Source organism: Pelmatolapia mariae, linkage group LG17, assembly GCF_036321145.2.
Source record: "Pelmatolapia mariae isolate MD_Pm_ZW linkage group LG17, Pm_UMD_F_2, whole genome shotgun sequence".
Lineage (NCBI taxonomy): Eukaryota > Metazoa > Chordata > Actinopteri > Cichliformes > Cichlidae > Pelmatolapia > Pelmatolapia mariae.
Genome location: NC_086242.1, coordinates 26328558 through 26356118, shown reverse-complemented (window position 1 = coordinate 26356118; position 27561 = coordinate 26328558). Strand labels below are relative to the sequence as shown.

Genomic DNA, 27561 nt, shown 5'->3' with positions numbered 1-27561 from the left:
TAATTTTGCATTATTAATTATATATATTTGTATTGTTTATTTTTACCAAAATAACCCAAAAGTCTAAATATTTTAATACTCAAAGTTAAAAGACAGCCAGCTTAATACAATACTGTGGCAAGGGAAATAATAACCTAAACACACATTTGTTTAGGACAATGTTATCTTTACTTTAAAATATCTGTTTAAGTGATTTTAGTCCAAGTCCAAGTTATTATTATTTTTTACTTTTGGGGTTTAATATAAGGCATCTTCTTACCTGTAAATCACCAAAACGATATTTATGGTGTAACTTCAAACAGCCGATATGGAAAACAGCTCAAACTATGATAACATGCTGAACTGAGGAGATGTGGTTTTCTTTTGTTATCAGTCATAAATAATGTGTGACATACTTAGCAAAAAATGCATTATGCTAATCAAAGAATTTAAACAGTTTTTGAGTTTTAAAGGTCCTGTCTGTCTTTCATATTTAATAGATAGAGTTTATCTCCTGTAATGAAGAAAACTGTCTTATTTTTTGCAAATCCCCCAACAACAAATCAAAAAGAAAAATCATTAACTCCCTTCTTTACTGGCTCATGAGAACTTTTTCTCATATTTCTGCCATTAAGCAAAAAAAAAAAAAAAAAAAACACAAAAAAAACCAACAACCCCAAAACGGCCCACTAAATTAACCATTTATTAGTGTGTAGACGTGATGTTGTGCTGCACTGTACAATGGCCGCTATATTTAGAAGCCATTATACTGTAGCACTGCTTTACTGACAGCACTAACTGGTCATGTTCTCTGTGTCTCCTTAAACATGCTTTAAGGACTTTGAAGGCCTCCAGGGTTAAAGTTAGTGTGAAGCATTGTAAAAGCACTTTGTAAAACCCTTTACTTTGCAGTTTAGTTTTTCGAAAAGAAAAGACAAATCTCCTTTTATTTGAACTCATCAACAGAAGTCAAAATACTTATTTTGTGCTTAAAGGCACTTTAGGAGACACAAAGTAAAGTCAAACATGGGGTTTTAGAGGATAGCTGAGTCAGACCAAAAGGAAAAATCTGCAGTGACATCAGTTGCAACGCGAACTTGAGCATCGCAAACAGATACGGCCGTGCAAATACTCAGTGAAGAGCCGATTCATTTGTCTTTGGAATGAGAAAATTACCATCTTGGTATAAGTAACATCCATCTCAGCATATTTGTCTTTAAACAGAATGAGCACATACAGCATCAGTAACAAAGAGCTGTTCCAAGCGAGGAGAAAACCTCATTAATCAAAATAATTCAAACAGATTTTTCAAATGGTCCTCTGTAAGGAGAAAAATACAAAGGTTTTAGCCCAAAAAAAGAAGTGCTGTGATGTTTCTCATGGTCTATATCTCCACTTAGACCAGTATAGTTTTACACAGTTTCCTCGTGCAATAGGCTGTGGAGGAGATACATGTAGTACATTAGCTCCACAGCAGCCTGATAAACACTAAAAACCCTAAGAAAAAAAAAACAACATCCAAAAAACACTGAATTCTCACAAACAACCCACGTGGACAATAAATGCAGTTTCATGCAAGCAACTGAACTCATGACATTTCAGTCGTGTGCTCATTTTCATTGACATTTTCTGTACAATCGGCTGTTAAAACTACAGACCTGCTGACTACATCAGTGTCCTCTTCTTAGACTTTCTAGAGATTAAAAAAAAGGCCTGTTTGTGGTCACATTTGCAAACCTTAGCACTGTGGACACATCTGAAGATCAACATGATACATATTTTTAACTTTAATGGCATATTACACAGAAATATGTCCATATAATAATCTAGTAAATACTGCTTTTTCAATGTTTACCTCTTGGTGAAATATTTCTGTGACAGACGTTGTCTTCAACTACCTTTATATTGTTTTAAATCTGTCACAGCTGAGGCTGCGAATGATAATACTAAGCTTACACACACAGTCACTGTTTGTGCATCGCGGGTGCTGCAGTCATTGACAGAAAAAAAGAGGATGTCTTTTTCAGTGTTTTATATGCACCGAAACAGAGGAGACAAAGAGGGATAGTTTTGAATGCAAGTATGACGCCAATGAAACTGGCCAGGTTTGCTTTAGAGTCCCTGCTTCAGTCATTAACACTGATAAAGAGGCTGAAAAAGAGAAACTTTCCTTCATGTTCAGGGTATTAAATATACAGCTTCTTTTAAAAGATCACTCCTGGTGTTTAGGGTTAGGGACCCACACCAGAATAAATTGGAGTAGCAGCAGCACTTATCCTTAATTTACATGCTCAGATTGGGCCATGTGACACAAATTATTATTAATATTTATTTATTTTATTATTTTTTCAACCTCATCTTTCACACATCTCCACAGTGTGTAACACAATCGTTTTGTTAAAAATCCAAAGTCCCAGTTGAGATAAGCGTCGGACACAGAGGACAACAGTTTGTACAAGCTAATAGGAAACTAATCTTCATGTTTAAATCCAGCGGCGTGTCCCTGTAAAATATTTACATCAGAGTCACCAGTGTTTACTTTCTTCAGTTAAATCACTTTTCATGGCACAGGAGCTAGGAGATTAATTAAGGAATTAAGTGTAAAGTCATCTAAAATGTATCTTGAGAAAAGTGTGAAACCTGAAGACCAAAGTGTCCTCAGACAGACTGGAATGATCAGTGCGATGGGATACATACTGTATTGTAGAGCTATTTGGTCCCTCTGTGTTGCACAGCAAATACTGCAACACCAGACAATTCTGAACACCAATACAATATATACAGAGAGAGCCGGCACACATGCCTTTTTAGTGGGGTTCCAGAACGGGAGAGTGAACCTACAGGCTGCACCTGAATGTGTCATTCAATTCACCTGTCAGGTTTGGTCATATTTCATTGGATGCGGACTCAGACAAGTGGCTGTTCTGGGTCGCTGGAGGTGAGTTGGGTTTCCATCATGATTTCATCGGGGTACGGGTTGGGGTAGGGGTTGAGGAATGGGTTGGTGAGGCTGGTCATTGGGAGGATTGTAGGTTTGGCGGCGTCAGGTCCGGAGGCGGCAGTGTCGTCATCAGACTTGCCGTCCCCGAGAGCGCTGCTCAGGTGGCTGGAGTCTCGGCCTGCAGGCTGGACATGCGGATCTGCGAGCTGCTCTTGCTGAGGATGGACAGCTGCGTCCCCCCGTTCACCCCACTGCTCGCCAATGAAGGATGCCGGTGCTTCAGGTCCACAGCAAAGTACCTGTTCACCGTCCAGCTGCGCCATTTCCTCTTGATCTCCGATTGCACCTTGAGGGATATACTTCACAAGGTCATTATTAATGGACCTCGCTGGAAAGAGACAAGCTCAGTGCCTTCAGGCTCTACATTTCAGACTGGACTGTAAACAGTCATTTTCTTGTACCAGAAAATGCAGTCTCATGGTTTTACATCTACACACAGTTAAATTAGTCATGCATTCTAATCTAAGAAAGTGCTGAGCTCCAAAAAAAAATTTCTACTAAAGGGATGAAAATGCGAATGTGCCAGACTCCCTTTACCCCTTTACCCCTCATATTTTTTTACAACCTGTTAAACTGAAGAAAGTGTACGTAAGAAAATATATGAGGACACACAACAGCTTTAAAATTATAAGGGCACTCTGAGACAATGTTTTCTGGTGAGGTCAGTGCTCACTTTCACAATTCATAGCTAGGGAACAGTCTTTTCATGAACTAATTAATAATGATAAAGTTACACTTAAAAAATATTGTTCAGTACAACATTTTTCTACACTGAGTCATACTGTTGCTGCCACATTAGCTGTTACAGTGTGTTGCTACATTATGTTGTAGACTTCATCTATTTATTCTCCTCTAACACACAGTGTTTACCTGCTGTTGGTTTACCATTATTTCATGTCATTTATTTATCAAACTTTATTATTACTGTCCTTTTTTATTTAATACTTTTTAACATTTACATGTTCCTTTTTTATTCTTTATTTATGTGGTTTTCAGAACTGCAGAGTGTTTGTTTAAGAGCATTTTGATTGGCATCAAACTCTAGACAGACCATGGTGTGCTGCAGAAAGGTGACATACTTCATTTAAAAAAATAAGAATATTAATAGTAAAACTTTTTTGACTGTAAATGATATTTTTTAACTTCAAATTGAGTTCTTTAAATATTGACTTAATTAGGAAATGTCTGGTGGAGACCCCAAAAATAAAGTGCATTTCTGTTCAATGCAGAGATTCATAACTCAAACCTCAAATCTCATGTGTAAATATTTGGATTGAGAGATTCTGTGCTGTTATAAAGTACTTTAATAACACCAATGTGTTGTGGTGATAGCTTGCTATAAAAAAGACTTACCTCTCCATTCAGGAAGCAGTAGAGGACGGCCACCACAAAGCCCTGAAGAAACACAGAAAGTCAGAGCATGAGACAAAGAGACTAACTCATCTAAAGTGAACACGATGCAGTCAAGAATCCTTCTGCTTGACTTTCACCATTAATGTGGCAATTTCAGCTCAGGATGGATGGCTGGATATGCAGGGTGATTAAGTTACGCTGCAAGATGCTGCCTTCTAGTGGAGGTATATAAATGTTGCTAGCAAAAATTATGTTCTAAATTTTGACTTTGGATTTGAAAATAAATGTAAAAAATGTTTAGACCTACTTTGCTCATTTCCAGCTCCAGATTTTAATTCTTAGACACTACTAGATCAGAATTTTGTAACTTAAGACTTCAAATTATTAATTATTATTAATTATCTTACTGGGCCTTGAAGCATCCCCTCAGTTCACCCTCTGTGTGAAACAAGTTGTTTTAGCTTCCTTCTCACTCTCTTTAAGTCAAATTTATTCTGACTGGCTGCCACCCATAAAGAAAAAGTTTGAATAGGAGGTGGGCAGAGGTTCTGTGCTAATATTAAGGATGTTGTCTCCCTATAAATACAAATCATAAACAACAACAACAGCTACAAAAACAGATCAAAGAGTAGAAAGAAACTGATACACTGCCACAATATAGACTGAAAGTTTCATTCTGAAAATAGTTCACACAGGCATTATCCTTGCCTACATTAGGCTATGCAGGAGAAATAATTACTTGGAAGGATCCGAGCCCAAGCTCAAATACCAGACGTTCCCTCTTGCTGACATTCTCAGGAGAGAAGGCGAACACAGTGTAGTGGATCCCAAACAGAGGAATCAGCAGCAGAGTGGAGCGTGCCAACCTCCTGTAAAGCAAACGCATGAAACACACTCATCATCACCATCATAATGAAAGAGCTGTTCTACCAATGTGTCAGTCCTCATACACAGAAGAATAAATTTACAGTAGGGCATATATGCATGAGGATAAATATGCCATTTCAAGGTTTCAAGGTTTTAAATTCAGTCAGTAACATATCTGTAACTTATATATCTATAACTAAACACTTTCCCCCACAACCAGATCAGCGTGAGCTCTGAAAAAGCTGCCAAATCAGAACTTTAACTTGGAGAATAAATAATAGGGTTTCAGGACTCATGGAGCTTAACCCAAGCTGCCACAGGGCTCCAGCTTCCTCCCACAGCGCAAAGGCATGCATGTTACATTGACTGCTGATTCTAAGTTGACTGTAGGCATAAATATGAGTGTGAATGGTGATAGCCCTGTGATAGACTGTCCAAAGCTCCAGTGCCCCCGAAATGTATGGATGGACAGCTTAACTACATAGTCATCCATATGTATTCAGATCCATCCACAAATGGGTCTGTGACACTGGTGTTACTATTGTATATAGTGAGGTGACTAAATGTAGTAAAGTAAAAAGTGAAATATGTTCTACAAAAATGGAAAGACAAAGTTAAAGTTTTAAGATGCAGAAATACTGAATTTGTCTCCAAGTACTTCAAATTCTAATGTGCAGCATCCTGAATAATCACTGTCAAACTTGGTGAGTTTGGTACATTTCATATTCAGTTATTCAGTAGTGTCAATGTAAGTGTAGCTATACAAACATAGTTATGAGTTATATTAATTTGTCTATTTTGAATGTGCAGTACATCAAAAGGCTACATCATATAAACTTGATCTGATATACGACAGTAAAATACCTCAATTTTTTAAAAGTAAATGCTAATAATAATGTGCTAATAATGTGTTTTCATTAACAATGAAGCAAACTGCATGACAATTCCAGAACTTAGAAATAGGGAGAAACGCTCTCCTTATTGGGTAAAAAGTATTTGTTATTAATTAATTACACAATGAAACACTTGTTATGTTTTAGCACTGATCACAAAATGGTATAAAATTATATTAAATACACAAATAAGACATTAAACACATTAAAAACAAAATGCATTTACATCTTAACTGATCTAATAAGAAACTTTATGTTAATGTCACGTACTTACAGGTAAATACTGGATTCATTTCCACCAATATCTGGAGATTGTAACTTCTGAACCAGGATGATGATGATGCCAATGAACAGCACAAAGTTGACCTGTAGAATAAACCAGTTGTATAAAAGTAATATAAATATACTTGACAAAAGAAAGACTGTGTTTTTGCATCCTGGCTTCTCACCATAATTGAAGCCAGCACGGGTCCTTTTATCACCCACCAGATGGCAGCATGGTCATTCATGTCCCAGCAGCTAAGAGTGCAGATGATAAAATGAAATGTTCAGCACATATGCAACAAAAACATGAGACTCTACTTACAGTGTTATTCATAACTCACCCTATATCATCAAAGTGCAGCCTCAGCACTGCCCAGATGGTCACACACACCGTCGGGGTCCCTGAAACCAACATCACCGAGTAAACAACATGACATTTGGAAATATGAATACAACGATAGCATGGCATGTAAGACATCTCACCCCAGCCTATTATGATGTACCAATAGAAGTATCTTTTCTCAGGGAAGAAGGTCTCCACTAGTAACGTGAAGAGATACAGACCCTCGATGAAGAGCCAGAAGTAGTTAGAAAGAACACAGTAGTGGAAGAATATCATCACCGCTCGACACTCCAGCTTCAAGAGAAGACAGATAAAAGCAACGTGCAAGAGAGTGTCAGCAAAGGTGCCACAAACCATCACCAGCATGAGTACAGCCTGCTTTACTGGCACATGTGCAGCTTGTTTTACTCACAGTGTGTATGAAGCAGTGCTCGCTGTCCTCTTTTGCATACAGCACGCCGTCTTTGATGAAGACAGAAATAGCTCTTAAGATGAATGACACAAAGAGGTTCATGTGGATGAAGTTCCTGGTACAGTGCAGCTTCCTGTGTGAAGGAATAAATGTGAACACTCTGGATAAAAATGTATTATTTTGTAACTAATATTTTCTTTTCCCTGATAAACACACACAAGTGCTGTTCTGCAAAACACTGTGACTCACTGTTAACACATAGACAGGATACCAGTGTTAGAAGCATAAGTACTACTACTTCTAACACATTAATTAGTGTCCATAGCCACTTGAGGCTGGCTCCAAAAGCATGTCAGTCTCCAGAGACTTCCATAGCAAAACGTCCAAAAGGTAATACCAGTAATATGATCTATTTGGGTTTTTCTAAATCTGAAGTTAGGGGCGTGGCCATTTTGACTGTGAACCACTGAACTGGACCTCTCTGCTGTATTTGGAAACATTTTAATGGCATTATCTGATAATTAATATGGACTACTAAGCAGAACAGACTACTCAGATAGTTTGTACTTCAGTTTTGGTGAGTGAAATTTTAGTGTTTATTGTAGTGTGATAATAAAGACCTACTGGCAGGTATCTGCGTGTTTAACCTGTGGAGTTTATGGATGCCGTTTACTGACCAATCTTGTTAGTGTCAGCTGATACCTTAGCATCTCTCATTTGAGTCAAAAAAGTGATGGAAAAGCTATGACTACGTGTATCTTTTATATACAGTCAAGTCTGTCAGATCCTCACACTAACAATTTGTACCAACTTCATAAACTGAGCATCCACAGGCTGACTCATAAATGGCACAGAAAGATTCCATTACAAAGACGAGGTCCTTAGTACTCTTTACTTCACCTGTCAGTGGTTTTGATCTTGTAGCAGATGCATTTCATCTGGTTTAAAGTCAGTCTTATCTCCTATAAGACGTACAGTATTTCTCACCTGAACCTGCACAGGATGACCATGGCTGTGGTTAGAGAGACCAGAGAGGTGCTGTAGCCCACAGTGTACAGAGCTTTCACTGACACGTAATACATGTCCTACAATGGTGATAGAGACACAGAGCGTTTCATGTAGAAAATGTCAAATACAACTGTGCATTAGACACAGTTGCAGATGCTGAGGTGCTGTTTAACTCACAGGGTGGGTGCTGTTTCCTTCCTCGTACAGGCAGGCATCAAGATAGTGGGGAAAGGGCTCCGACCAACCAAACTGAGTGCAATTGCGGCTAACCTTTCCCAATTCTGCAGACACAGAGCCCTTTACTTACTTACAGTAAACACGCCAAACACACCAATGTAATTCTACAGCAGTAGAGCTGTCTGAAATATAAAGATAAATGTATAGAAACAGACCGTAGTCTTCTTCACTCATAAACTGAGAGAAGAGTTCAGGACAGTTGACCTCAACCACCTCCCCGAGCCTGGCAGGCTGCCAACATGTCAGATTGTCCCAAAACCACGGGCAGTCTGGGGACACAACAGGGAGAAAAGCTCAGTGCTCAAGTCCAAAAAGCCATATGTTCATTTCATATCACTGCTACTATATCAAATTACATTTTGACCAGGTACTTTTTCTTTGTTTCCATCTAACTGGCCTTTGGACTAAATAAATCAATTATCAGACTACTACATGATGATAGTAGTAAAAAATTGTCTTTGCTGTTGCATCTTTTTCTACAACACTTTTATACAGGGATCGGTTTGCATCAGAAATCAATGAGCAAGTCTCATAGATTTGGAACCTTTTAATTTGTTATTCTGTTTGAGTGTATTTACATGTCACTCTAAATTAGACACAGTTTTAAAGGATAACTGGAAAACTCCTGGATATTTTAGCTTTAAATATAACTAATATTTTGTGTGCGGTTATATTGGTGAGGTATGCCCTAATTTGATTATGTGGTGTGTTTTATGTCAAACATTCCAACGAAAAACACTAAAAATAGCAATTAGCTGTGTTGATAAGCTACCAAATAATTTTTCCCTGGTCAAAAACATATTTTTTTCTTCTGTGTCATAAAATATGATAGTGACAAGCCATCTTTTAGATTTATTGTGGGATTGTGCTGCCATTTTGTCCAGCAGGGGGCTTTCAAATATATATACTGTTCCATGATTTGTCCCATTGCAAAAACAGACTTATTTCAATTAAACTCTCGATTTAAACCCCGCAAAATGTGCTTTTTAAAAAAGGTATTCACAAACTAATGAAGCTCAGAAAGTAAATGTTAAGTAATTGGTCCCCATGTGTTCTACTGCCCCCTCACAGCGAACAGTGGGCAGTGAACCAACATAAAGAACGGTTCTTTAAACAGAGCAACTGCACAACAACACCCTGGCTTGAATTATAATCAATCAGTGCAGAACTCAGCCATTCAACTTCTGCTCCTGATGCTCTCCTTTTTTCACTGCAAATAATTTAGTGTTGCAGTTTGAATGTCTAAAGCTCACTTAAAACAGACCTTGAGTTAGAAATGGAGAGATGCCTGCAGAAAAGCATGTAAAGTGGTACATCAGGTTTAAATTCTGTTTTTAGGACATTGTTGTTAGTGGTCGTTGTGACTGTTTTTTGCAAATAGTACAATGGGCTCTGTATTCCATGCTTATATTATCATTAAAGTTTTAATATTAGCACTGGTCTGAAGTTCTGTAGTACTGGTTACATAGTTTGGTTTTGTCTTTTGAAGCCAATTTCATGATGACAACAGCTTCTAGCTCATCTCAGTTCAGTGCAATTGCCATTTCTGTGTGTGTTTCAATTGCCCGAGTCATTTTCTTCTGTGCTGCCCCTCCCTTAGGCCAGTTCTGCCAGAGGTTTCTTCTTCATGGGTGTAACACGTTCCAAAGTAATCTGTTATTTTAATCAGAGAAATACTTGAAATACTAAATTATTTCTATGATTTCTAGTTCCATCTAGTGCCATCACATGCAGCTATGAAATGAAACATCATCAGGGTAGTGTATGAAGGTTTGAAAAAATTTATATGGACTAAGTCTACCTAAAGACCAGTTGAATTAACATTTGCTAGAAGGCAGTAGGTTAATAGTCCAGGAATGTCAAAAACATCTTCCTGCCCTAGCTTTAACAATATATTCTGCAGACTAGCAGCAGACAGCACAGACCATTAGGAAATGGGGGGTGAATCAGGATCTAACAATGTAGTCTAAGCACTGCTTAAATCAGTGAGCTTTCCTTTCAGAGATTATTAAACCTGCAGTTGTAAAAAATTGGTGCACATATACGTTAATGATATGGTTATATATGTGTGTCTGTTAAACCTACTCTTTGTATTTGACAGTGAATTTGTCCCAAAAAGTGAACACGTTTCTTTTCTCAAATTCAACTACTGCTGAAATGTTTATAATATGCCAAGAAACCATGATATTACAATTTATCTAATCTATACACGCAAACACTGAAAACAACTGCTAGACTCCCACAATGGTTGCACAATAGTTGGAAAGTATTTAAGTAGCTAATGTTAGTTTACTCTGTAAGATTATCTAAACTCTAGCACCACAAAAAAGTTTTTAACAACACATAAATGTTTTTCATTAAAGGTCTGTGGAGACAAAATAAAAGGCAAGGTTGGATATATATGACAAAGGGCTGTTGAATATGGAACAGTTCACTGTTAGTTTCTGACAGTGAGAGTCAAGTCAGAAACTAAGGTCACGAAGGAGAACTGGCACAAGTTGCCCATCGCTTTAATATTCCCTTCATTCATCATCTAATCAGCCAGAGAGACAGCTGTCACTCACTGATCAACTTTCATTTTCAGAATCATCATCACAAGACACTAACAACTAAAGCACGTGCCCCTCCCTTGCTCCAAAAATACAGTCTTCCTGTGGCCTCATTTCTCTGTCAGCCGAGCATTAGTTATCTGATGCTTCAAATCAAGCACAGAGGCTATGAACTGTGAGGTTCTTTTTTAAAAAACATTTTCCAAGGATCAGGTGAGTCATCTACAGTTTGTGGAGTTATCACCAGCTCATTAGCATGACGAATCCAAAGATGCTTCTGTTTTAATCTCTGCATAGCTAATAATACAAATTTATCATGAAGGCAACAAAGACTCACCAAATTCTTGATTGTTGGAATCCAAGGCCATCATTTCCATGCATTTCTCCTGCTCCATCTTGATCACACAGTTAGAGGGGACCTGTTGGCTTGAAATCTAGAAGACAATACACACACACACACACACACACACACACACACAGGGACACACACACATACAGAGAGTGTGTGTGTGAGTGAGAGTGAGAGAGAGAGTGAGAGAGTCAAGCAGCTAAAGAGCACATAGAAAAGATTCAAAGGTAAAGTGCTTGGTTGCTTCATTAGCCACTCATGTGCTTCTCTCTACTGTGGGAGAGGTCTAAGTCCTGGGATCTGTCTGAAAACCCAACCAATTAAACTAATCATTTCAGAGCTGCTGGCTCTCTCTCCATTCTAACTGACCCACAGGACGACATTATTCTAATGAAAACAAGTCAGGAAAGATGAGCCTTTTTCACACCACACATTGCCAAGCTTTAGTCCCATCTGTTCTGAACCACAGACATGAAGTTTATAATTGTGCTCTCCAGACATCCAGACACGGATGACTGCATGGCTACGACTGCAGACATGGAGGTTATGACCAGGGGCACATCATTTACAGCCCCTATGGTGAGGATCGCCATGGTGATGATGAAGGTGGGTGTCTGATATGAACATGTCTCTGTGCTGGCGTCAGTCCAGGAGACTCCACCTGTTAGCTTCAAGAGGAATATTAATCTGCTGAATAACATGGATAAGCTTCAAACATCTGGCATACACTAAGTGCGGTTTGTTAATAAATATTTATTATTTGATGTAATGATTTAACGTAAATATTATTTTAAAAAATGTTGTAGCTTAATTTACCAGGTAGCATAATTGGTTTGAAATAATTTTCAGCTTCATTTATCTTAAACCTTTCCTTTATACAGCTTGTCCATTGTTTGATTGCATCCTTTTCAGGCCATCATGTCTATAAAGCAAAGCTGAAGCTGGTGTTCTTTAATCAGAAGGAACAAACTGTCGCTTGTCAGTAGGAAGATTCTGAAAACAAACTGTAAGCCTATTAAAAATACAATTCTTTGATCTTGACTGAAAATGAAGATGGGGATTTCTCAGATATATACACAGGTGTACATGGATGTAATAATTAGAGCTAACTTGCATTTGAATGTTCATGAGTCACTGGTTTGCAGGTATTCAGACATCAGGACAGAGGCAAGTAAACACTGTTTAAGCTTTCAAATGGTAAATGATGACTTGAAAGAAGAGTGTTGGTGATTTGCAGTATGTGAATATTAATGAAACCAAGTTAAATAAGGAGAGATCACTTGGAAGAACCCAACATGATTTATTGAGATAGAGATAGATAGAAATGAATGTATTTGGCAATTAGACTCCGATGACCCATCATGGCAGTATGGAATCCCAGCAGTGATAGGATTTAGGACAGTACTCTGTGGAGTCTAGAGATTGGTGGTGAAGATGAAGACTGAGGGTCGGATGGAGCTCTGACTGAGGTGTCTGTGAGGTGGAGATGGGAAGGAGGTGGGCTGCACGAATGACAGCCTGAAAGGGAGAATGACGGAGAGCACAAATTTAAACCATGTAAAGTGGAGGCTGACAGGCTCGAAGAAGGCCTGCAAGAAGATGACTGGACTAGAGTAATGACGTCAGTATTGAGACTGACAGTGTGGGAAAGCAGTAGACATGTACACAGAAAAGCAGGGAAAGAAGGCAGATGAGTGATTAAAGATCTTCCTCATTGAACTTAAGCATACGCTTCATTTTTGATGATGTAAGTACTAATAGTGCACTGCATGTACACCCACAAAATCTTCAGACCTTATCTTGTAATTATGAGATGATGTACAATGGACTAATGAGCCAATAAATATAATTATCCCAGTAATTTGGATAATCAGGCTTTGTGATTTATAGATTCGGTCAAAAATCATTTACTATATAGATAGATTTGCAAACTAAAGTACATTTCAAGTAAAGGAAATTGAAACCACTTGGTTAAAATGTCAAGAACATCCACTCATGTGTTTCAATTAGTGTCTGATTAAACCTCTACTCAGGTTAAAGTTGCTGAAAATTACATCCATTAATCAAAAGAAGGGATCTATTCTAGTAAAACAAGTGGAAACACTTGTATTGGGCATTTTGGCTACAGATACATTTCAGCTGTTGCTAAATATAGCAAACCTTTGTGCATTGATAAATCACACAATTGGATAACAGATGTTGATTCTCTGTGTTTTAGATTTAGCATCTAACTAAAACATGATGTTTTTATTTTCATTCATGTAGACATTAAACTGACTGCATTGGCTTGCAGTAGGGACGTGATTGAAATGTGGGCTGTAAATTTTATTAAGCTCTAAGGTGTAGAAAAACATCCACCCTACCGAGTTCCACATTCTGCTTTTAACTGCTTTAGATTTTAGACTTTGGGACTGCTCTCTAAGTGCATATGAGTCTAATTCATAGGAAGCAGAGGTATTAAAATGATAAGTGGCTTGAGAGGCAAAGAAATACAGTGTATTCGGCTTCCTCTGTTTATGTCTCTGCTCTGTAACCTCCTGTGGTTATATCATATCTGTCTGCCCTTGGTCACACTGGATCAGATCAGCATCAAATATTAGTATGTTGCTTGTCTGACTACACTTGATCACGGGTTTTTATTTTTATATTTCAGTGTATTGTTATGTGAATCTTACAACAGCTCAGAATGAAGTTGAACTAGTTTACAGGTTTTTCCCATCAAAAAACTAAATAATTGGAAAAAAAAAGGGATAAATAGGGATTTGTTTTAAATCCCTATTTTACATATTACTTATTTTATTTATTTTAAATTAACCAAAGAGATTGTTATTCTTTATTAAATAATTATTAAATATTATTTGTTTATTAAATACGCCTAAATAGCTCCCTCACATTTTCTCAGTTTAAACATTTGATACGTTTTCTGTGTGCTATTGTGAATAAAATATGGGTTTATAAGTTTTGCAAATTCATTTTATTCAGTTTTTATTTTCACTTTACACGGGATTGCAACTTTTTGGGAATTGGGGTTGTCATCCAGGGAGTGTTTCCATTCTTTTACCAGCTCCAGCAGAAAAACACGTTGATAAGGAGAGATTTCTTTGAAGGTCAGACACTTTCTAAAGACTCATCTTAATAATTATGAAACAAGAGCTAGCTTATAATTTAAACCTGTGCTTGAGAGACTGCATTTTGAATGTAATATTATTAATGATGTTAATAATGATAATAATTTATTAATGATGCATTAAGAACGGAGACAAGTAAACATGAATTGTCTCAGAAAGGATTGTGAATGAATTGGGGGTTGGGAACGGATTTGTATTGTGTTAATGCTAGGCGCTGTCTGTATTCTTCTCTGGCGGAAAAAGGACATGTCAACCTTTAAATCCTGTATTTGTATTCCATATGTCCTTAGTGCCAGATGAAGGGTTTTGAACAGACTTGGCAACCATTGCTCTGTCTTGTTCTGTTATACAGAATGTGACAGCCAGTGGGCTGGCCTTGTGTTTTGTTTTTTCTGTTACCTGTTTCTTGCAGGTAGGTGGAGCTGACCCAATTATTGATGCAGCACACCTGAGAAGGCCAGTCCCAGTGTATAAAGACACCTTGACTGAACCATGGGCTCGCTCTGTCTCTCTCCGCCTGGCATCCATCATGTTCATTTAAGGCTTTAGTTATGGCTGTTATATCATTTCAATTGTGTTTAAGTTTCTTCACCTTATTTTAATTAAATATATCTTACAGCCTTTAAAAGCCTTTGTGTGGTCTCCCACTTGCTTGTCACTTCCTTTGAGCCGGGTTGTGACAAGAACAAGACGCTAAATAAATTTCCTCGGCTTTGGTTAGCGCTGGTTTGTGTGGGTATATGCAGCATCGTTCACTGACTCACTTGTACAACTGAAGCACTATATTCAATCTAAAAGTTTTCACTTGCATTGTACATGTTTCTTATTAAAAATATTTGAAACAGACTGATATTAAACTGAGCTTAGCAGTAGCTATCATTACAAACATACACATCTAGCAAAACAATCATAAAACAATGGTTACTGTAGCTTGCAAATGTATGATTTAGAATTAAAGGAAAGGGGACCATAAATAAAGTTGGCATATCTGGCAAGAGAGTTATGAAAGTTATGATAGTTTTAACAGACAAATTGAAATATATATTATTTAAAAGTGTGTATATATATATGTTAGCAAAACAACATTGGCCTGTACATTATTATATAATTCTAACAGTACCAATAACATAACACTGGTTTATGTTTACAAAGTTGCAAAGTTTAGTTTGAAACAACTTCAAATAACTTAGGACTTTAAACACATACTTGGTAATTTTGTAACAATTGTAAATTATTTTGGATATCCACACAAGGTAGTAGCTTTATCATGATACAGGATACAAGGCCTGTTGAGTCTGTGTTTTGTCCCATCTTCCTCCCCTCACCACCAACCAGTTCTGGCAGATGACTGGCCCTCCATGACCCTGGTCCTGTTAAAAGTGCGTTTTCCTTCCCACTGTTGCCAAGTGCTCACATATACCCAGTGCTGGGAAGGTTACTTTTAAAATGTATTCCACTACAGATTACAGAATACATGCCCCAAAATGTATTTTGTAACGTATTCCGTTACGTTACTCAATAAGAGTAACGTATTCTGAATACTTTGGATTACTTAATATATTATCATGCTTTTTAAAACTACACGAATGTACTATTGCTGTGTGATTTATCGCTTTTACTGAAGGTTATTCGTCATAGCAATGCCAACTAGATTTTTAAATCTTAATAAAAAATGAGTAACAGGGTGGACATTAGGTAAGGCTGCACTTTTATTCAGTGATCTCGTAAAGAAAACTATTCCGCTCGTATATAAAACACGTCCATGGCTCCGAACCGTAAAGGCATAAAACCGTAAAGGGACCTCTGGCTAATACGTCGGGTTCCGTGTGGGGCTCGTAGCCAAAAACTAGCTTTACTTTGTTGTCTGGGTCAACTTTGCTAGTGAGAGACAGAGCGAGTCAATGAAAGGCTCCAACGGAACTTATTGTTTCGGAGGAAAACACGAACACAGTGTACAGTGGAGTCTTAATAGCTTACTTACAACTGGGCTTGTCAGGCACTCTTTTTGGCTGCAGTGGTTATTATTATATTTACATACTTCCATCTCCCGTTTCTGCTTGGTGACAGCTCGTATTTTTCCACTCTCCTTTTTCTCTCTCCCTCGCTCACAGACACATAACAGGTATGGCAGTCCATTCTTCCTGCAGCACGGACTACTAGCATGACTAAAGACTGTAAGAGTGATTACATACATGGTGACGATTTGTAAATATTAACTACTCTCTCCTGTGTCCCTTGCCTTCCACTACTCTTACACCCCCCCCCCCCCCCATTTCATCCTTAATTGTTACTTTCTGCTCAAAGAAAAAAGCTATTCTGTCAGTTTCTCTGTCACCTCGGCCCAGGTGATGATACATCTGCTGTAACTGCCGCAGAAGACAGGAGAGGCCATTCTTTCCTCACACAGTTAACAGACTGGAATAATGCTGAACAATCCATGAATAAATGATGAGGATGCATCTTTATCCATTATTCCTGTCACATGCTGATCAATGAATTATTGATGCAGATACTCCATATGGTTATTCTAACTAAGTAAATCAGTGTACAAGTGTGTGAAAATCAATCTCTGTTTGCAACAGGTGGAGAGTCACTTCAGCAGTGTTTACATATTAATGTTTCAGAAGCACTTTGACATGAGCAGTTAGGCTTGCTGCACACGTTTTCATAAATCCATTTATAAGACATGAGTAAAGAAATAACACTTACCGAGGGCATAAGGAAGAGTAGGGTGAGGGTCAGTGAATTGATCTTTGCACCAGACATTTTTTACTTCTTAGGAGTTTCCTCTACACAAAAAGCTCCTCTTGCAGCACTAAACGTGATGGGATGTCACCTCACCTTGGGATCTGAGAATCACAAGTGTGGAAAAGTATGAAACAGCATGTCTACATTACATCTCATTAGTAGTTATAGACAGACACTTAGCATAGTTTTATATGATAGCTTTCAACAGAACATTGCTTTGATGAGTGGTAGAAGGACCTTTCTAAAACCTCTGAATAAAACTGAGATCTGGGAACTGACCACACCCTAAGACATCATTTTCACCGACATGAAAAAAGCCACTGACCTCATGCCTCGAGGCACTGTCCACTGGTAGAGAGAATTAGCTTAAGAACAGAAAAAAAAACTGACAAATGGACCTAATCCATACCAGCAAAATACCCCACACAATGTAAAGACCCACAGGATACCCTCAATGCAGGAATCAAGGGTTTAGGTTTTTACTTTAAAATAAATCCTCGATATTTGGACTTGTTTTAGTGTTAAGGCCCATTATGTTTTACAAAGGCAGTATTGCATGTGTACAATGCACTCTGAGTCGAGGAACTAAAGTGATTTCACTTCACTGCACATTTCTAATGTGTATGCCAAGAATAAAGGAAATATAGAGTTTATGGCTGTGATTTTTTTTTTTTTTTTTTGGTTGAAAGGAAACAAGACAAGTGATAGTAAGGCGTTCCCCATTTCTCTAATTTGTGCCTCCTCATATCCTCTATCCTCTGATGAATTGATCCCTGGATTGAATGGTAATTTGAACTGAAGACGGCTTGTCAGATAATGCATGTATGCAGGATTACAGTGAATCCAGAAAGTATTCACAGTAGTTTACTTGTTCAACATTTTGTCATGTAACCTGAGCCTTATTTCAAAATGGATTAAATAAATTTTTCATCTCAAAGTTCTACACACAAATTGAGATTCTTGCAAATTTAGTAAAACAAAACAAAACAAAAAATTCCCCACTCGCCCCTGTGGGCGGTCAATCCTTCAAGCTCGGGTCCTCTACCACAGGCCTAGAAGCTTGAGGGTCCTGTGCACTATCTTAGCTGTTCCCAGGACTGCACTCTTCTGGACAGAGATCTCCGATGTTGTTCCTGGGATCTGCTGGAGCCACTCGCCTAGCTTGGGAGTCACCGCACCTAGTGCTCCGATTACCACTGGGACCACTGTTACTTCACCCTCCACATCTTCTCCAGCTCTTCGCTCAGCCCTTGGTATTTCTCAAGTTCCTTGTGTTCTTTCTTCCTGATGTTGCTGTCATTTGGAACCACTAGATCTATCGCTACAGCCATCGTCTTCTGTTTGTCTACCACCACTATGTCCGGTTGGTTAGCCACCACCATTTTTTCCGTCAGTACCTGGAAGTCCCACAGTCCCACAGAAGTCCCACCTCCTACATCGTTCCCTCACTCACCTGGAGACCACTGGAAGCACTGTGAGAATCATGTTCTTTGATTTCTCCAGTGCCTTCAACACTATTCTTCCCTGGGTTCTGAAGGACAAGCTGGAGAACTCTGGAGTGGACCATCACCTCACTACCTGGATTTTGGACTACCTCACCGACCGACCACAGTATGTGAGGACTCAGGGCTGTGTGTCGGACAGGGTCGTCTGCAGTACGGGGGCCCCACAAGGAACGGTTCTGGCTCCGTTCCTCTTCACCATCTACACTGCAGACTTCTCCCACAACTCCACCCAGTGCTTCCTGCAGAAGTTCTCTGATGACTCTGCTATAGTCGGCCTCATCACTGATGGGGACGACAAGGAGTACAGAGGACTGACTCAGGACTTTGTGGACTGGTGCCAGCTGAACTACCTCCAGATCAATGCCAGTAAAACCAAGGAGCTGGTGGTAGACTTCCGCAGGCACAAACATCCTCCACTGCAACCACTGAACATCCAAGGTATGGACATTGAGGCTGTGGACAGCTACAGGTACCTTGGTGTTCATCTGAACAGCAAACTGGACTGGACTCATAACTCAGACGCCCTCTACAGGAAAGGGCAGAGCAGACTGTACCTGCTGCGGAGACTCAGGTCGTTTGGAGTGGAGGGCCCACTCCTGAAGACCTTCTATGACTCTGTGGTGGCCTCAGCCATCTTTTATGGTGTGGTCTGCTGGGGCGGCAGCATCTCTTCTGGGGACAGGAAGAGACTGAACAGGCTGATCCGAAGGGCCAGCTCTGTTCTAGGATGCCCTCTGGACCCAGTGGAGGTGGTGAGTGACAGGAGAATGGTGGCTAAGCTGTCATTCCTGTTGGACAACATCTCCCACCCCATGCATGAGACTGTGACAGCACTGAGCAGCTCCTTCAGTGGGAGACTGCGGCACCCACGGTGTGGGACGGAGAGATTTCGCAGGTCTTTCCTCCCCACTGCTGTCAGACTCCACAACAAAGACTCCAACTGATCAACACACACATTCACACATGTGCAATAACACTAATGTGCAATAATCTTTTCTGGCATCGTTGTATTTTTACTGAGTTGTATATAGCACTTGTATTCTATTTTTATCTTATTGCATATTTTATTCTATTTTATTCTACTGTATATAGTATTTTATTTTATTCTATTCTGTACAGTTGTGTACTGTATTTATTCTTATTTTATTTTATTCTAATTTTTGCTTCATAACTTTTGCACTGTCCACTTCCTGCTGTGACAAAACAAATTTCCCACGTGTGGGACTAATAAAGGTTATCTTATCTTATCTTATCTTATCTTATCTTATCTTATCTTATCTTATCTTATCTTATCTTATCTTATCTTATCTTATCTTATCTTATCTTATCTTATCTTATCTTATCTTATCTTGGTCATTCTCCACCACCCTTGGGGGCATCTCCCATTTTGACCTCAGGACTTCCAGGCAATACTCGGCACAGATGTTTCTGTATACTATGAAGGCCACTTGGTTATGGTGTTCCATGTATGCTAGCTGTTATGTGCTGGATTGTCTCAGGGGCATCTTTTCACAGCCTGCACCTGGGGTCTTGCCTGGTGTGATAGACCCCAGCCTCTATGGATCTTGTGCTCAGAGCTTGTTCCTGTGCTGCCATGATGAGTGCATCTGTGTTGTCTTTCAGTCCAGCTCTGTCCAACCACTGATAGGATTTCTGGATATCAGCCAGTTCCTCTATCTGCCGGTCGTACATACCATGCAGGGGCCTGTCCATCCATGATGGTGCCTCCTCTTCCTCACTCTTTCTTGGGTTTCTGCTGCCTGAGGTATTCACTGAGCACGCAGTCCATTGGGGCCTTCTTCCTGATTTATTCATGGATGTTCGCTACCTCATCCTGGACCGTGGTGCTGACGCCCACCAGTCCCCGGTCTCCTTCCTTCTGCTTAGCATACAGCCTCAGGGAGCTGGACTTGGGGTGAAACCCTCCATGCATGGTCAGGAGCTTTCTTGTCTTGATGTCAGTGGCTTCTATCTCCTCCTTTGGCCAACCTATTATCCCAGCAGGGTACCTGATCACGGGCAGGGCGTAGGTGTTGATAGCCCGGATCTTGTTCTTGCCATTCAGCTGACTCCTCAGGACTTGCCTGACCCTCTGCAGGTACTTGGTGGTTGCAGCTTTCCTAGCGGCCTCTTCATTGTTCCCATTCGCCTGTGGGATCCCCAGGTACTTGTAACTGTCCTCTATGTCTGCAATGTTGCCTTCTGGTAGTTCGCTCCCCTCAGTTCTGACTACCTTCCCTCTCTTTGTTACCATCCGACTACACTTCTCCAGTCCGAATGACATTCCGATATCATTGCTGTATTTCCTGGTAGTGTGGATCAGTGAATCGATGTCTCGTTCACTCTTGGCATACAGCTTGATGTATTCCATGTACAGGAAGTGGCTGACAACAGCTCCATTCTGTAGTCGGTATACGTACCCAGTCTTGTCAATGATCTCACTGAGGCGGTTAAGGCCTATGCAGAACAGCAGTGGGGTCAGAGCATCTCCTTGGTAGATTCCACACTTGATGGTGATTTGTGCTATGGGCTTGAAGTTGGCCTCTAGTGTTTTATGGCACATCCCCATTGAGTTCCTGATTAAGGCTCTTAGGGTCCTGTTGATCTTGTATAGTTCTAGGCATTCCAGGATCCAGGTGTGGGGCATTGAGTCATAGGCCTTCTTGTAATCAATCCAGGGATTGCACAGGTTGGTCAGCCTAGTCTTGCAATCTCATTAGTTACTTATGATGATAAAAATCTTTTGCCCATCACAGTTTGTGTGTGTGTGCAATATTAAAAAGGTAAATCTTGTAACATTACACCATGTTCTGAATTTGTAAAAAGTAATGAACACTTATATTTGAGCAGCAGTAGTTGGGAAAGGAATTATTATTGCAGTTGTGCCACATGTCATATTAAACCGGCATTTTAAAATGAGACTGCAAGGCGAGGGTGCTTCACATAGTTCCTGTTGCCTGGACTCCTCCCTACTCATGTCTCTTGAGAGTAAGATATAAGTCAGAAAGACGAGAACTGAAGATGTGGGAAATGAGAAAGGGGGTATGTTTTTACAGCTTTATTGTTGTTAAGAAAAAAAGCCCAAAAGACCCATGGCTGTGTCACTGCGTTCTCAGACAAAGCTCTCACATAAATTCTCTCAGTTGGTGAAGAGTCGTATTCATCAAACAGACCGTTTCTTCTCGTAGAAGAAATAAAGTATCATTCAGTAAATTTTCTTCCTTACCTTACACTGAGGCTCAATTTGAAAATGTTGAACATAATACACTTATCTTGCTGTAGGGACAAAACCTGCTTGAACCACATGATATCTTTAGTCTCACTGCATTGCAACACAAAGAGCAATAGCGCTCTAAATATTTTGATATATATATATTTTTTCAATTTGAAAAAAATTATCTCTACAGTACGTCAAATGTTGTTAATGTGGGATTTAAATTGCCGAGTCAGGGTTTCACTCATCCATATTCAGCACAGTTTTGTCAGTCAGTTCTATTTTCAGATTTATTATCATAGAGAAGAACTTTTGTATCGTGAATGCTGTGCAGAAGAGACTCAGTCTGCCAGCACAGCTTAAGTGATGGATGCTTTCATTCCAAGTACTGGAGACCAAGCAAGAGACATTACAGTGGACTGTACGGTAGGCCTTCATTAAAGACATAGTTTAAAAATCTTGAATCTGCAGCTCACAAGCAGAAAATTAATTATTAACACAAATAATGCAATGTTTTGAGAAAAAAACACCGAACATCCTTTCATCTTAACCATGTGCTGAAGGAGAGAACATAAATATGTTCAGAATATTCTGTTTTGAGTTCATAGGGAAATGCAGTTTGCAAACCAAGAAAAGAATATTATTTCCCCTGCAGCAACAGTTCTGAACCATTACAAAGTCACTGTCTTGCTATCAAATGACTGAGTATTCAAACTGTACGTGAACCAGCAGGTCAGGTTGTGTCCCTGTAAAGAGCTCTTGTGTATGCATGTGTGAGCCCTCATGGATGCACCGTGACGCTGCAGGCTTAGAGGGCTTGCATGAACAAAGCCAAGTACCAGGACTGGGCCTGGGGCATCATCCCACAGGGAGAACTTGGCAGCTTGGCATTCCTACTCTACCAAAGCCCTGCCAGCACAAGCTCCTCCTTCTGCTGTTGTCAAGAGCAACCGCTGAGAGAGCTGCTGAGTTTGGATCTAAAGTGGACCACGTGGCCCTGGGTCCTCTTTCTGCTCCTTCTTGAGCTCCACTGTAAATAGTGCCCCTTAAGTTTTCTAATGTGCTTCTATTTATCTCTTAGACAATAAACACCAAAAAACGTAGTAGAAACAGCAGAATCATTAAAGCCTAAAATCAGTCGGTTTTTAAGTCCTGCTGTTAGACCACAGCCACACACAAACACTACCTTCACTTACAGTTTAAAGTAAGAAGGACACACACACATCAGACAAGACTCAACATGAATGGGAGTTGCTTCATTGCCAAAGCCACCTCAATCACTTCTAATGCTCTTCCTTAGAAAAGCTTTCATGGTAAGTGCTAAAGCACAATCTCCCATGAATTCATTTATTTTACACTACACCATGCATCACAGCATTGATGATATATTACCAAGGTGTAGAGAAAAAAAAACAAAAAACAAAACAAAAGACTTCAGTTTCATTTCCATGACACTGGAATGTTTAGGAAAGCACCTACAATCTTTCTTTGTTTTAAAGAACACTTTCCTTTACGGTCCCATCAGTTTAGAAAAACCTTTGTAGACAAAGTAACTCAAGTTCAGCTGAAATTCATTATACTGGAGACTTGATAGGTCTGTCTCTCAGACTGCATACAGTCTGAACACACCTTGTGAACATACTGTATGCCCCGCCAATGCAGTCCATGAAACCAGAAACTAAAACTCAGTGGGAAAAAGCCAACATTTACAGCATCTCAAATCTCCTCCTATCTACATGTGTGTGGCTATTTAGGGAGATTTTGTAAACAGCAAACACACTGCACATTAAAAATGTTTGTGATGTGATACGTAACATTGAACCTAAATCATGCTTCAGTTTCAGTGAATGAGAGATAGAGTAAATATTTAGATTGCTGCCAGTGTAACCATACTCCAGTACTCCAACTAGGCACCCGGAACTGTCAACACCTCCCACTCTGAACTACCTGAGGCCAACTCCATCGACTGCAGTTGATACGCTCGTCTTGGTCTTTCTTTTCAGTTGATTTGAAATTAAACACCAGGAAAGCAGTGTTTTATCACGTCTGCTGATTTATTAGTTGCGGTTTCATGGATGAGTTTTTGCTTTATTCATGTACGCATGGAAATTGTCTAAGTGTGGCAACAACAGGCCCCACTCTGTGCAGCAAAGGTTTTCCTCCACAGTCAGGAGTATAGACATGAGCGCTGGTACACCATCAGCATGTTGTGTTTCCGACGCTGCGTCAAACCTCTGACATCATAAACTGTAGTTTTAAGAAATGAAACTGATTTGCACTGAGCCAGCAATTCAGTTAGCAATAGCGATCGAGAAATATACATGCAACAACACACTGAGTTGTGTCACTTCACCTTATGAGACATTAATGAAAACACTGGTATATTTTTATTATTATTATTATCATTATTACTATTATTGAGATATGCAGGAAATCCTGGTGCCATCTTGACTTACAAGACTCCAGATATGACCTACATTTCACCTCAGTACTGGAACAATGGTGGGCGTGTTCCCTGTTAAAGCCTTCTGTCAGCAGCACCTCTGGTCTATATTTTTTTGTTTATTTTTTTTAAGTCAGACTGTCCTATCTATCACAAAGGACATCAAACACACTCAGGAACTTGCTTCCACACTTGCTACTCCAACGTTTCTTACACTTGGACTTGTATTAAGTCACATCCTAGTATAATTGTAGATATGTTGATGTATTTGTAGCTTGCATAAATGAGCTCAACAGTATAAAAACATAAATATAAATATAAAAATAGCAAAAAGGATTTCTGCATATTGAGTTCCTCATTTATTCCTTTATGAATGGTTAAAATCCTATTTAAGCACAGAGCTGTTGCAGCACCTCCTTGCCTCATACAGCAACAACTCCATTCATTTAGATAACCCCCACCCCCTCTCTCCCACAAATACATTGACCCATAGAAGAACAGACCTACAGTTTCTCAGTACAAACATGATCATGCGTGGGAGGAAGGAGTGTTTTTGCTTCTTCCCATCAGAGAGCAATGACTGTACTGTTGAACAGAATCAACCCATAGTTCAAAACTGGTTCAATATGTCTAAAATAAATGCTGACAAGTTAGTCTGTATTGTTACAGTAACACAACACTGTTAATAATGGAGACACAAATTTCACAAATCTCCAGGCCAGAAAAGAATAGAAAAGAAAGCAAAAAAAAGCAAAATACATGGGTTGACAATAAAAGATTGGAAACAACTTCCCTTGTATAAAATACATGAAATCATGGATCCCTCCTGCCTTGAATTAACTGTTAAACCTAGTGCTGTTGGTGTAATAATGTGGTGTACTTTTTCTAGGTACGTTTTGGGCTCCTTAGTACAAACTGAGTATTTGAATTTAAACACTACCCAAGTACTGTTGATGACCATTTCCATCCCTTTATGACCACAGTGTACTCATCTCCTGGTCAGTACATCGCCATAGTCATATACTGTAGTTACATATGTACTGTGTTTGTATGTAACTGTGAGTATATATGATCAATCAACATGGCTGTGGCCAACACACATTTCCAGTCTACAAAAACACCTAAAGACCATCTGGAACCATTTTCAATGGTGTGGTCAATAATCACAAACACATAAGGAGCGTAGTTGGAAAGGACAGCTATAAGTTCATGACAGAATGTTTATAATGTTTCACCTAAAAGTTACAAAGTGATTCACAGAACCAAAATAAATTAAAAACTTTGAATAAGAGCAAAGGAAAACAGAAATCTGAAAAGTGGTGGAAGCAGACAGCGTTAATATTTATTCTTGAACTCTTGGATCTAAATGTTTGCAAGATGATTACTGGAAAACACTTTAACTGTGTGATTAACTATCAAATTAATTTGATTTACAATATTTCCACACTTCAACCAGTGCAACTGTGGTAGCAGCTGAAGCAGAAAGCCGGGGGCAAAGGAGCAATAGCTGCGATTAATGAAAGGAGACATACTGCTGTCCAATACCCAACAGAAGAAACAAGAATTAAAAGCAGTAATTCATTGTGAAGTTATCTATAGAAACTCTCTTGATAGAAATTTGTGCACATTCTTCCTGTGCATCCAAACATCACATGAAAGATAACACTGAGGAACTCTGGGAAATTGTGGCCAGTGGCCAGCAGGGAGTCTAGAGAGGGCACAATCTCACACGATCATACTTGGACACATTGCCAATTGACTATATTAGCACTACCAATCTCTATATAGCACCAAAAGTGATCAACTCACAAACATTTGTTTAAATAATAACCAAACTGGTCTTACTTAAAAACAAACATATTGTTACCCATGAACACACATAAAATGAGAATGCATGAGTGTGTGTGGGTGTTTGCCTGTAAGCTCAGCAGCTGCTCAGAATTCTCCTCCCCAAGCTGTAATCAGTGTCCTAATGAGTCTCAGCGGCTTTCATGTTGAACAGTGTCAGCCTGGATGTGTGTAATGTTTGATGCTTCGTCTAAAGAGCACATACCTAATTAAAAAAAGCACACACTTATGCACACAGAGGCACAGTCACTCTCCAAACTAAACATACACACAATGTGGAGACTGCGGTCTGTACTTTGAATAAACATTCGTGTAAAGTTTCACCCAAGAGACTGAGAATGAGCAAAGAAGGGATGGAGAAAGTAAGAGGGGAGCAGGCTGGCGAAAAAGAGCTGCATTATGAATATGTGGGTGCTGAGAAAAACTATTCACTCGGGAGAAGAGGAATTGGTTCTCTCCGGCATAAGGAAAAGGAGAAGCAAGGATATCCTAATGATCACTCACCTGTAACACTGCTGCGGTGCCGAGAGACACTTTCTCAGTGATGAGATGTATCATTAGAAGGAAAAGAGGCAGGGAGGAAAAAGCAGGATTGCAAAAAGTGTGAGCCACCTTTGATTTTAGTTAGAGCAGTCTGGCCCCCCAGGATGTGTTCTGGTCAAGCTTTGACAGCTGTTGTGGCCGGGAGAAGAGGCATGCACTGGCTTATCCCCCTCTACTCACTAAGAGAACCTCAAACCAAAACTGTTCTTCTCTTTCTATCTCTAATCAAGGAGGTGCTTACTCCTCTTTTCAGAAAAATGAAATGTTCTTTTTGTGCTTCAAGATTAATTATCTCATGTGTTAATCCACCACCGGACTGTCTAATTCCCACTGAATATCTCACTAAGTCACTCAAGTCTCTGGCTCTATATTTAGCCCAAGGAATTATGGGAGGAATTAATATACACAGACATGACTTAGTCTTCATTATTTTGGAGATGGAGAGAGAGGTTCACGCATTACAGAGAGAGGGATGGAGAGTGGGAGACAAAGAAGAAAAGACAGTATGAAAACTGGCCTGGTTTCTCGCTCCTATTATGTCCCATTTTTCCCACAATTCTGTTGGGAATTATGCAGTCACAAGGCCGAGGCAATGGCTTTTTAAAGCGCAAAAGAAAGTAACAGTTTAAATAACATTAAAACATCCTCAAAATGCACCATAACTAAGAGTCATTAAACAGCCAGATTCTCTGTGAGTGTCACAGACTGTATTGCCAATTTTCATGGCTATAAAAACCATGGCTGTAGGCAGGTGTGTTTTAGGAGCCAGTGGTGACATATGTGAACACAAATTATCAGCTAACATTTGCAGATTTGGTTTGCAGGTTGCAGCTATAAGCTGTACAAATCATGGTGTAGTTTAGTTTAGTTGGAATAA

At 39.4% G+C, this 27561-nt stretch overlaps 1 protein-coding gene across 2 annotated transcripts in view; it reads right to left on the bottom strand.

Moving 5' to 3' along the window:
* Positions 1–388: 388 nt before the first annotated feature.
* adcyap1r1b (adenylate cyclase activating polypeptide 1b (pituitary) receptor type I) overlaps positions 389–27561 on the bottom strand; it is a 35230-nt gene continuing 8057 nt past the window's right edge. The window contains exons 3-15 of one of the 2 annotated variants that reach the window (XM_063500491.1): positions 17093–17232; positions 11244–11340; positions 8513–8626; positions 8298–8401; positions 8100–8197; positions 7113–7245; positions 6841–6994; positions 6699–6759; positions 6543–6612; positions 6368–6459; positions 5073–5202; positions 4334–4375; positions 389–3279 (exon numbers count right to left, since the gene is read on the bottom strand). In XM_063500491.1, coding sequence (XP_063356561.1) covers positions 2887–3279; positions 4334–4375; positions 5073–5202; positions 6368–6459; positions 6543–6612; positions 6699–6759; positions 6841–6994; positions 7113–7245; positions 8100–8197; positions 8298–8401; positions 8513–8626; positions 11244–11340; positions 17093–17149 — 1545 coding nt within the window. In that variant the 5' untranslated portion in view covers positions 17150–17232 and the 3' untranslated portion in view covers positions 389–2886. The remainder of the gene's footprint in view (positions 3280–4333; positions 4376–5072; positions 5203–6367; positions 6460–6542; positions 6613–6698; positions 6760–6840; positions 6995–7112; positions 7246–8099; positions 8198–8297; positions 8402–8512; positions 8627–11243; positions 11341–17092; positions 17233–27561) is intronic. The other variant, XM_063500492.1, reaches the window with a different exon arrangement.